At 45.2% G+C, this 12816-nt stretch overlaps 1 protein-coding gene across 1 annotated transcript in view; it reads left to right on the top strand.

The window, feature by feature from the left end:
- Positions 1 to 580: 580 nt before the first annotated feature.
- The window catches only part of pdzrn4 (PDZ domain containing ring finger 4), a 40742-nt gene continuing 28506 nt past the window's right edge, over positions 581 to 12816 (top strand). Inside the window, exons 1-2 of the mRNA XM_086147107.1 lie at positions 581 to 664; positions 804 to 1028. Of these exons, the coding sequence (XP_086003233.1) occupies positions 960 to 1028 (69 nt within the window). The 5' untranslated portion in view covers positions 581 to 664; positions 804 to 959. The remainder of the gene's footprint in view (positions 665 to 803; positions 1029 to 12816) is intronic.

Below are 12816 nucleotides of genomic sequence, written 5' to 3' on the forward strand. Positions count from 1 at the left end.
GGCCCCCCGTCCAGTGCCCTTGTCAGAGCGGAGAGAGAGCGAGAAAGAAAGAGAGAGAGCATCTGCTCGGCGACTCTCGCCCACGGACCGTAAATCCATAGAAGCTGCCGAATCCCTGCTCCTCCGGCCGTTGTAATGACCAGATTGAATCCGAATTAAGATTGATTTCCTTGACAAATCCGGTTGTCAAACACGTGCAAGGGGAGGCCGACGACACGCATCTCTCCTGGTGTGGTGGAGAAGGTGGAGAAGATGGGAGGTCTACCGGGGGGGGAGGGGGGGGGTCTGAGTGCAAACACAGATGGATTCGGGTGGAATATCCCACACAAACACACATGAACCTGCAACCTGTCCTTCACTGCGCCCGGGAACACTGATGATCAGATACTGGATCCGGCCAAGATAAGACCAGTCCCCACCCTCCTCTCCCGGCCCCCTTCCCTCAAACAGCCAATGAGGACGCCGTCTATTCATGAAGCGGAGTCGGAGCAGGCATGTATAGGCAGCCTTCCACAGGAGGAGGTGTGTCTCCCCGAGCCAAAAGTGTGTGTGCGCGGGGATGTGCGCTCACACCGAGAGAGGAGGTGGCGTAGAAACAGAGTGGAGAGGCATGCGAGTGAGGATCAGGGGAAGGAGTGACAGGCAAGAGGGAGAAAGAATCCAGGTGCTTTTACTCATCTCACCACTGATACACTCCCCGCAAACACACACTGTCACTGACGCACACACACACAAAAAAAAAGAGCGAGTTGATTCACGTGGCTGTGCGTGTGTGTGTGTGTGTTTTGTGGTGGGAGCAACAGAGGGATTTCTGAAGATACACGAATGAGAAAGAGTGGTGCGGGGGAGCCGAGGAGAAGGAGCCCGAGTGCGTTTCGCCCCCGGGGGAGCGCAAACACGCAGCAGACAGCGCGCAAGCACGCCAGCAGGCACTCTGCACTGTTTCCCTGACAACTAGAATGGGCTGCAATTTGTGCACCTTGCAGAAACGGGAGGAACACTACAAACTGCTCTACGAAATTGCACAGGTAAGTGAGACTTTAAGGAAGGGGGGGTCGATGGAGGCGATGAGCATCATCGGTGGGTAAAATAAGGTGCGGCACGGACGATAATCATGGTAATCGGGGTGGGGATGATTGGAGAGCCGGTGAGAGTTGGGTGTTTTTGCGCTGATCAGGAAAGGTAAAAGTGTGTTTGCACATCCCGGGTTTACCGGAGGAGGAGGGAAGTCATTCAGAGAAAGTAGAGACTGGAAAACCGGGAAGAGATGGAGGGGAAGAGTAATAAATCTGAAAAAATGAGTTACTTCCAAGCAGCTTGGCAAAGTGTGTGTGATTAGTGTGTGTGTGTGTTGCTCTTCCCCCATCAAAGTGAGCACAGCTAGTTATTTCTCCTCTGTAGCAGGAGATGTGAGAACAAGCTCAGCTCCTCTTCCTGCACCGGCTCCGGGGGAATTCATCACATCTCCTCCGTCTGCGTCTGTCTGGAGAAGGAGCGCGGCTTTAACAACAACCGCAAATCTGCTGTGCTGTTTTTTGCTTTTTTTTTTTTCTTTTTCTTTTTTGCCCTGTTGTTTGTCAGAAACGGACTTTCCCTCCCGTGACCCGTGTTTTTTGTTCATCTGAAAGCCTTTTCATCCTCGCCAACTTTAACGCTGTTTCGTTTCCCCTGACTTCTCTCATGCAATCGCCATTTATGGCAGCTGTAGATTCCCCTGCATGCAAACACTTGAATTGTTATTATGTGCTATATTATGGGGTGAATATTTAATTTCTGAATGTGATGATTAGATGAGGAGGTGTCAGTACGTGTGAAGCTGCTGATACTCACTTTTTATTCTACTGTTGTTAGTTTTGAATCGCTGGACGACTGCTCGCGATCTTTGACCATTTTGCAGCAACTTGTATGTCACGAAAATAGGGAAAAGCGTACGCAGCGCAGCTGTCGGCTCGTTCTTAAAGGAATAATACGGCTAAGAGAGCGCCGGATGCTGGAAACACGCTCTCGGTTTCTCTTGCTGAGCGCAGCAAAGGCAAACTTCAGGCCGGCGGCAGCGAGAATTCATTCATCATTTAGTATCTTATACTGTTACAGACGGCGGGGAAACTGTATACGGGCACGGAGAGAATGAGGCGGCTCTGCCGAACATGTGCGCGTCATGAAATGTAATGTACCGTATAGGATGACCATTGTCTTTGGAGCACGGATGAAGAGCAACTTTAAAAAAGTTGTCTGACGCTCCAAAATGATGCGGAAAAGTGGCGTTCCCACTGCAAACCCATCCAACCCGGCCTCCATCACACGAAATGACCGAATGTCCATGTGTGCCGTACGGCTGGGAGGCAGTAAATAGACCATGTCAATTAAAGAAAACCCTCAGAGGCCATTGTTGTTGTTGAATACACTGAACGAGACAAAGGCGTGTACTGTAGAGCGTCTTCTCCGTGCGCCATGCTGATTCTGGTGTCCACGTGCACGAAATTCTCCCTAAAATATATTCTTTATAATTATTTTGCCAGTTCAGACAGTGCAACAAACTCATTCTTCCGTTTCAATATGGTCTAAAAACCCATTTGATATGATTTGCGTGACACTGATTAGCAAACCAGCTAATGGCGGCCAGCTGGCTCTTACTGATAAAAACAATTGTGCAGGGCTTAGACATGAATATGAATGCATCGACTCAAATACCGTTCAAAAATAAATATTATTTTGACAATGCGTCGCCATAGCGAATCTAAAACGCAGCCAATTTTCTGTCTTTGTTTAAGTTAGAGTTGCTATTTGTAACTCACGTCCGCTGCGGGGAGGACGACGAGCCTCCACCGAGGCGGCTCGCTGTGTCGTCTCCGAGCTCTTTACAAAGATCAGAATCAGAAAATGTAAAGGACGTCGCGGGAGAAACCATTCGATGTCAGACCCACCGAGGAAAAGCAGCGATAATTGGTCACGCGGGCAAACCGCCGCTGATCGATCCGTCAGTGTACAAAACGTCAAGAGAGCTGATTCTTATCAAGTCTGTCATTTGTCACCATCCTGTAGGGGGATGGATATGTGTCACTGCCAGGCTGCTAATAATAACCACTAATATCACGTGTTGCAGTGAGATCTGGTGAAAATCTGGGCTACGGCAGCTTCAATCTTGGTATTTGGCAATATTCAGCTTGTTTGGTCGGACTTGCAGGTGGTTAACGCTCGGGCAAGGGGGTCCCGGGTTCAACTCCTACAAGGGGCGGTCCAGGATTCCTCCCACCGTCCAAAACATGCATTCATTGGAGAATGCGTGTTTTTACATATGAATGGTTGAATGTCACAACAAGACGTGTGAACAAGAGGGCGAATGGTTGTATTTCTCCAGACGTCGAGATTCAGGATTCAGAGTGTTTATTGTCATGTGTACAGTGGGGGAAAACATGTTTCCCTGTGCAATGAGATTCTTACTTTGCTGTCCGCAGTGCATGTAGATATGAGATGCCATGAGATGAACTTTAATGATCTCTTGATTGGGATTTTTAAAATTATTCTTATCATTATTATCTATTTTATTATTTTTTATTTATTTATTTTTATTTTTTTAATTTTGATTTTTTACATTTATTTTTAGATTGGAAATACGTGCATTTAGACATGTATGGATGATAAATAATGGTGATGATATACATACTGTTATAATCTGTAAACATTATTTTATAGGAACAGTGTTGGTCGTGCTGATAAAACATTCGAGTGCAGGTTTATTGCATAACTCACGTAGTCCAGGTGCAAGGACGAGTGCAGTTTAGATGAGCAAGAGTGACATGAATGGACAATAGTTACATGGTATATTTATGTGGCCCTGTGCAGGATCTGGTCAGTTACGTGCCACGAAATCGTTTGTTGGTTGTATCAAATCTATGAGAAAACTGTATTTTTAACCGCCCCACCTGCATATGAGGGGATTTTAATCTGATTTTTATGGCACCGTCCTCGTCGGGGCGTCTTTGGGGATTTTCGGGGATTTTCATAGGACCTCTTGTGAAATAGAGGTGAAATAGATCAAATCTGCAATTGGTTTAAGATGTACTTATTCTGCAGGGGACTGCAGGTTAAGCAGTTTTGATCATGAGAGTATGAATGAATGAACGTTTGGAATAACCAAAACTGTTTCCAGCCCGAATCAAGATACTTTTCAGCTAACCAGATTGAGGTATTGGCGGATTTTGGTGCTTTTTGACCACAACTGGATTTTTTGTTGTTGTTTACCAGGACGTTAGCGGAGCCCTTTTAAACTCAGATGTTATTAAATGCTTTAAAAATCTGATATTGAGCAGAACGAAAGAAAAGCGGTGAGTGAGCCAAACAACCCTGGTAGTGTTTTTATCCGCAGCGGCTGAATACGAAGATCTTGAATCTCCATCTTTCCCCAGCGAGATATTTTTGGCACCTTTGAGCTTCTTTGGATTCTCCTCTGTTTCGTTAACAGGGGGCGAAGAAAACACAAAGCTTTTCACGAGTCTTCGCGCGAGCCCGGAGACCAGATGAAACGCAAAGAAACTGAGTGATGTTCCTCGAATCAGAGCGTTTTTCTTGAAATTCCAGCGGCAAGCGATTAGCTCATTACCACAGGCTGCTTCGCAAACATCACCGCCGGTCGGTCTTACAGTACAGTCGACTTCAAAGATGGCTCCAACCATCGCAGGGGAGCAGATGCAGCCGAGAGGAGACTGGCTGGGACATTAAAAGAAAATTTAGCACCCTTATGGTTTCCTCCTATTTCTGCAGCACTCTGTTGGTGTCCTGGCACTACTGATCCATTCAACAAATATTGTGCGTTTGTGTGTGTGTGTGAGCATGTCGCTTCCTTTTAAACACGGTGTGTGTGTGTGTGTGTGTGTGTGCGGACACCTACAGTTCTCATTACACCGGAGAGAGAAAACATGAAAAACAGAGGGAAGCTCACCGGGCAGTTGGAGTGTCAGTGTGACTTTGTCCAGAAACTCAAGGGATTCTTAAAAAAAATCCAGACTCCTCAACAATCCTGCTGTCTCTTTTCTCTTTTATCACCAGAGATAATGTTACTCTCCATCCTTTCTCCAGCTTTCTCCTTCTCCAGCTGTCATTTTTTGGTTGTTTTTGTTGTTTTTTTCCCCCTTCGAGTAATTTCTTTCTCTGTACTTTGGCAAACACGTGATTCTAGATGTGGTTCGGTACTGTTGCGCTTCCAGCCCTGCAGGACGCCGGCTTCTCATTAGAAGGAGAGAAACCTCAGGGATGCTGCTAATGTGTAAAACCTAGACATTGAGACCGATGGAAGTAGACTGGGAGGAACCCTCCTGCTTTTACCTGCTACTACAGGTACTACTTTTAATAACAACATGGCTATCTATCTGCCCATTATTTATTCTTGAACCTCCAACTTTTACACAAAAGTCAGCAAAATCTCCCATTGGTTTGCTGCCAATTGGTTGAAGTGATGGGGCAAAACTGAATTTATATAATTTATTTATGTTTTTGGTGTTTCTATATGACATTTGAATGAGAGAGTGAGTATCGGTAGTTGTATGTCTTTGCAATTGATCCACCTCTCACCCAGTGAAGATATAAACACTATATACATGTAAATATTAACTTGACATCCAATCAGTGATCATCCCCGACCCCCAATTCAATTCCTCTCTCATCAAATGAATCTGACAATCTTGGCGTCATGGCAACCCTTACAGCTCAAAACTGGCAGACAAACTTGGAGTGACCTCCAATTTGTTTGCTGTTTCCAAACAACTCTTGGTGGATATCTTCCTTAACCGCCTCAGAAAATCATGGATCGTGAGGCCGATGCACGTGAATGTGGGAATGACTGATTTCTATGACACGTGAATGAGAGGCTGAATGTTTACTTTGAATAGCAGCATGGCTGTCTATCCGTCCAGATGTGTCACCACCAACTATTTTTGAACCTCCAACTTTGACAAAAAAGTACAATATTTTCTGCACTATAAGGCGCACCTAAAAGCCTTGAATCTTCTCAGAAACCGACAGTGCGCCTTATAATCCAGTGCGCCTTATGTATGGATCAATTTTGAGCCGCAATAGGTCTCGCAACTACAGGAAGCAGCCGCCGACTCCATTTCCTCTGTAGAAGAAGTAGCGCGCGATGCATGCAGGGATATATGACTGAGCGAAGCGTGCATTTTCATTGCCATTTGTGTGTGTGTGTGTGTGTGTGTGTGTGTGTGTGTGTGTAAAGACCCCAAAACGTCTGCTCTCAAGAGACACGCTTATGACGCAGAGTTGAAACTCAGGGCGATCAGTCATGCAGTAGAACACGGGAATAGAGCAGCAGCGAGAGAATTTTAACATCAACAAATCAATGGTGCAGAAGTGGAGGAAGCAACAAGATGACCTGCGCCAAGTAAAGAGGACTAAACAGAGTTTAGGAACAAACCAAGATGGCTACAGTTAGAGGACGAACACGCAAACTTAACATCAATGAATTTAGAGGCGGTCCGTCTTGGTGCTTTCGTTTTATGAAAGGCTTTGAACAAATTGAGTTGGAAATACGTTGTTTTCAACGAAGGCGGTGCAAATACCGGTAAGAGCTACCGGTACATACGGTACCGTATTGTGAATGCACAAACTTGATTTGGGAGTGAGCGGGGCTGTCAGAACGTCAGTTTCTATTCCATTAATAAAGTTTGACTACTCATCTGAGTGTTTTGTTGACATTCCCTTTACCGCAGCTCCATTTAGTGGATGCATAACGCATGTAGCTTCTATTGTATGCGCCTTATAATGCGGTACGCATAATAAATGAAAAATAATTTAAAATAGGCCATTCATTGAAGGTGCGCCTTATAGTGCGGAAAATACGGTTATCAAAATCTGTTGATTAGCTGCCATTTGGCCAAAGTGATGGCGGGAAAATTAATTTATATGATTTATTTATGTTTTTGGCATCTCTTAATGAGGTTTGAACGAGAGTGAGTGGAGACTGGGTCCGGGGTGAACTCCACCTCTCACCAAGTGACGATATAAATAATCTATACGTGTAAATACCAAAGTGACATCCGATCCGTACAGGTGCGGTCATATTTTCTGACGAGAGGGTGAACGGTTGTTGGTCTTCATTTGACGTGAGAACGAGAGTGAATCTCTACATGTTGCCGCTCCGGGGTGAATCCCGCCTCTGACACCTGGGACAGCGGTATAGAAAATGAACTAATGAACTAATGAATGAATATTTATGCTTTCTAGCTTTGCTGACTCACAAATCTATGCCGTTTACCCTCACAGACTGTGCATTGTTAACTCAACCCCTGCTCCGTACATCCCGAACTACTAATTGTTGGCGCGCTGGGATGAGACGGAACCATCGGAAAAAGATCCGTTTGGAACAAACTGTCGGATTAGAGCGCGTCATCGGGGAACTGAGCGATCGAAGGGAGAGAGGCATTAAAACCAATTACGTATCCCACTGTAGGATAAAGTGAAGTAAAAGTATCGGGCGAATAGGAAAACGCACCGGGAGAGTCTGACAGCTCATCAGCAACACTGTGCACTTGAGTTCTCACAATGTCATCCAAGAAGCATTTATTATTTATAGACAAGCACTAAATGTGCAGTGTCACTGTTTATTGTTCCCAGCGATCGCTGGTGAGTTATTTTTTTTAAAAATACACACTATGTTTGTGAGATGATGGCATTGTGAAAAAAGGAGAATATAAAGACGTATCAAAGCAGCTGAAATGATTCTTTTCAGCATCTTTCATTTTGAAAACTGTACGCGAGCGTTTTTCGGAAGCCAATTTCAGCGCTCGGCCCCGCGGGTCTGCCTCGGTGTCTCCCGCACCGCGGCGGCTATCTCTGTTCTCACAGCTGCGCAATTTCAACAGGACTGCTGGCTGCTCGGCCCTGTTGCCCAGCGGCCACCGAAAGATTTATGACTCTTGTCAGACCATTTACATTCAAAGTTGCATTGGTGAATTTCAGTGTGTGTGTGTGTGAGTATGTATGTGTGTGTGTGTGTGTGTGTGTGTCCTACACTTGCATTGGTGTGACTGCAGGACTCCATTCTAGCTCCGACAATTGCTATGCTGTTCCTTTTTGCTCGTGGCTGTGTTAAATTGTCCCGATGCCTCCGGCATTCAGAGCCTCAGCGGACACATGTTTTGTCCCGCAGTACAACCCAAATCATCACTATTATACACAACAATACCGACAATAGCTTCTCATCTGTGAAATACCCACGAGCCGACTAATCTCTATGTAATCTCCCTCCTCGGAACCTGTTTGTTCTCAATGCGAGAATCGCAGTTTAATGCAAAAGCAGAAGTTCGGGACAGCCGGCTGCTCCGCTCGAGAACGCGCTAAGATGCTACATTTGTCGAAACGCTGTCTTTTTGTCCGAGTCTATGGATTCAACAGCGTGTGCATACCGATCGGGGGGAGGGGGGGGGGGGGTGACTTTCAGAAATCCATTATGGTTTTTAAAGATCTGGAAGCAGCTAGATTAAGCCTCGCTTAAAAAAAAAAAAAAAAAAAAAAAAAAAAAGGAAAAATGATTGCAAGGTAAGCAGAAATCCAACGGATAACATCATTACTACTACTACTACTAATTTGCATACTTCTACCTCGGGGTCAGGTTCAGACGGTCCTCTCTGCTGATGTTAGTATTACATTATCTGCAGACACCACTTATTGCTTTTTTCTTTTTTTTTTTTTTTTTTACCATTGGTCATTTCAAATGTGTGTAGGTGGAGGACTGGCCCAGCGCGCCGTGGCTCTTTTCCTCCAGAGACAGATGCTTTGCCACATGTCCAGCCTGTTTAACAGCATGACAGGGTCTAGACAGACACCCCTCCATTGCCACAGCATGCAGGGGAAGCTGTGGTCGGGCACACACAGCCGTCACCTCCATATGGCCTCCTCGGACCTTAACCATAACTCTGTCCAGATAGCGATGTGAAATGTATCAGCGCTATCGCTTACATCAGCTGGTTTTCGTAACCGGCGGCGATTGGGAAAAGCATTTTTACGCAGATATCGCACGACACGAGGAACGGTCTTGTTCATCCGACGAGCGGTCGAGGCTTGTGAGCGCGATGGAATGGAAACCGATGCAATCTTCCGCTGCCGGGTTTCCGCTCAGACTGATGTGTTCGGGGCTGTAAATGGGCCGCAGTTGACCAACCGGGGATATTGGGTATGAATTTAATCCCATTCATCAACGATCCAGTTAGCAGACAAGCGCAACACCTGTTTGGAACGTGATATTGTTCCGTCTCAGTTGGGATTTTTGAGTTTCTGAGAAAACAACTGAATGAACAAACCTTCAACCTGTCCATCCAGATCTGTTCGTCTGACCTTTCCACCCGTGAATGTAATTCCACCTGATAAGTCTCTATCTGTGTCTCTCTTGAATGCACACACATACACACACACTAGCATTTTTACATCACATACGTGTTATTGCATGCCCTGTCAGAAGAAAAATATTTTTTTCTCATTTCTAAAGCAGAGTTAAAACACTCCGCATACGCCAATTAATTTGCATATTATGATTATTTTTTTGTGAAAGAAAAAAAAATTCAAAAAGTTTTAAGCGCCAATAAAAATGAATTAATGATTTATTAAATCGTTACAGTTTTTTTTCCTCCCCGAACCTCGCACGAGGGAAATGAACGCCGCCGCCAAACTCGGATCACGTGATGCCGTTCATCACAGTTATCGGTGCAAACTGGAGCTCGGTACGGCGATAATGCAGGTGCCACATGATTTAGGGGTACATATGGCCTCATCAGCGGCCTGCGGCGAGGCGCGCCTCGTGGTCGCTGGCCAAAAAAGGTGGAAACAGGAAAGACCCGATCATTCGGTTTCGTGGGTTTACCGTAGTGTTTTACTTTATTGAGTTTATTTGGGTCTTTTCCACTTGTTGCATGAAATACACACATAAGTGAGTGACGATGTACACATGATATTTAAACATAAAGAGCAGTAAATTATAAATAAATCCAAAAAAACAACAATGAAAGGCGTCGGCTTTTTATCTAATTAGGTTTTTGTCAACCTATTTTAGAAATTAAGAAAAGAATAAAATGTGTACGTCATGTATACAATAGGCAGTTTACAAAAACACAATCCAAGTATATATTTCTAAGTAATAATAATTATAGGAAGTTTTAATTTCTATTTTCCAATCATTCCATAGATTGACTCCTTTAGTCGATATACAGCTTAACTTCACGTTTGTTTAGTTTTTGTCAACATACAAATCCCTTTTAGTTCATGTTTACTGGCTCAGGTCTGGGGCTTCCAGACACTGGAAGCATATCATTAGTTACTTTATTTAAAGTCCAGCAGATTGCTAAATATAAGGGTCTGTGTGATTAAGAAAAAAACCATTTGTTGGTTGGTAATAACCGCCCCTGCTGATCATCCTTATCGCTCGTGTTTAGAATATGGAAATTGGTGGTGTAATTGTATTTATATGCATTATATCTGCATGAAGCTGTGAGGTTCAGAAACAGAAACATCCAAGTGTGGCGGTCAGGCTTAAAAGATAGACAACTGTATTAGCATTTACTTTTTACACGAAATGCATCTCTTTGTATATTTTATATATATATATATATATATATATATATATATATATATATATATAAATCTTTTTAAGTGTGCGTATCGGAGGGGGTCAGGAGTTAAAAGTCAGGAGAAGACAGAACCGGCATTAAAGGGGCGGCAACCAAAGTAGTTTCGCTCCACCAGCCAACAGTTCCCCTCTGCGCTGGCTCTGATAAGCCCCAGAATGAAGGCCCTTTCTGTGGGGGGGCGCACACACACACACACACACACACACACACACACACACACACACACACTCCTCCCTCCCTGTGCCCCCCTAACCCCCACCCCTTCACCCAATTCCCCCTGCAGACAAAGCTCAGGATGCAACAGCGCACACTCACACACACACATAAGTGATTTTAAGAGGTGTTTATGCATATTTGCACAAACTGCACACATTAATGTCCCCCAGAGGTTTTTATTGTTTTACTTTATTTTATCTATTTTTTTTACAACCGTGTAATATTGCCATTCAAGCTCTTAGTACCCAATGAGATGATTTATTAGCCGCTATCAGCCTGCCGGTGATTACCAGACCCACTAATCAGCCGAGTGGCCTGGCCAAGACGATAGGAGGCGGGAGACAAAAAGAGGAAGGAGATGGGACTGAGGTTGATTTTAACATTATTTAATATCATTTTACATTATTTTCCCCCTTTCCGCCGCTTATCAGTCGCCAGACGCCGTCTCAACTTTGTTCCATACCACTGCCTCTGTCTGTCTCACCGCCGGTTTGTCACTCTCAGCCTCACTCATTAACACACTTTGGTGTAACCCTTCCCCTCCGAGGAGCCATCGGGCTCCCCGTGCACGCCGGAAAACACCCCGGAGAAGAGAACGATGGTAACGGGGAGGAGGGCTGGGAGAGGCGTGGAGGCAGGCTGTCATTCAATATGCACTTTAGTGTGTCTGGGGGAGCAAATGAGGAAGAGAGAGAGAGAATTTTTGATTTTTTTTTTTTTTTTTTTTTTTTTGAACGCCGTCAGCACGCGCGCTGCCAGAGAAACACTGCTGTGCAGTCGGCGGCCAATTTTGTGTCGGAAAACCCCAATAATCCGCCTCATGTCCAGTCGCCGCCGGCTGTGTTTTGTCAGGTTAGACAGACGTTATGAAGGGCCATCTGAAGCTGTTACGGATATGTTGTAGGAATTTGATGCCACATACACACACACATAAACAGAGTGCACACGTGGGCTGTTTGATCAATGAAGTGGGAAAAAAAAAAAAAAAAATCTTGCAAACATCTCCTGACGCAATTGTCACGCAACAAGAAAGCATCGGAAGATATGTGTCATATCTATTTTCGCAAAACGGCCGTCCTTGTCGCAAAGAATGCAGCTGTTGCCGATAAGACCGTTACTGAAATGCCTCCGTTCGTTGTCGAGATCCCACCGCCAAGTTCATTTAAAAACCCCACGGGGAGGTTTTTTCGGAGTCCAGGTGGCCTAAAGCGAGATAAGGTTGCAGCGGGGCAGCGGGGTTGGGTTCCCACTTCAACCGACCTGGGTTTTCTAGTCATTAGGCACGCTCAGAGCCTCGCGTCCACTCCAATTACAGATAGAATAACGCTTAACCATCTGCATAGCAGGGAGTATGATTACATTAACCGTGGGATGTGAGGCCTTGTGTCGGTATGAGGGAATGCCCTCAGGACGAAATGCTCAGAGTGGAATGGCCGTCCTGTTGTTGACGGTTTGGGGAAAACACACTATTAATGGCATAGTTCCATTACCTTTTTTTTTTCAAGGCCGCCGTATCTGATTATGGTTACCCATGCGGGGATGAGATTCGTTGGAGAACCCCAAATACGGGTCACGCACAGCTCCGTTTTTTTTTTATTTTATTTCTTTTTTTTTTTTTTTAAAGATCCGGCCTCATCATCAGGCTTTGCGACCTCGCGACCGCGACCCTCGCAACCAATTTTCGACACACAACGCTGAGATTTAATCAGCGAATCCGAGATTCCCGAGTCTGAAAATTACAAGAACCGAGTCGGTAATCATCGTCGCTCTAATGACGAGCGCGAGGCGGCTGCGAGACGCCGTTCGCCGCGTCAAACGCCGGCCTCGGCTGCGAGGCCGCCGAGCGGAAGTCCTGATTGAAGCGGGTCAAATGGCACCGAATTGATTTTGTGTCTCGGGCTTAACAAAGCAACCATCTTTGCTCGACGAAAGTGTTTTTCATTGAGCGGCGCTCGCTTGTGCGCCGCGGAGA

Source organism: Fistularia commersonii, chromosome 5 (assembly GCF_037954325.1).
Source record: "Fistularia commersonii isolate RoL2024-O1a breed Wild chromosome 5, RoL_Fcom_v1.0, whole genome shotgun sequence".
NCBI classification, from domain to species: Eukaryota; Metazoa; Chordata; class Actinopteri; order Syngnathiformes; family Fistulariidae; genus Fistularia; species Fistularia commersonii.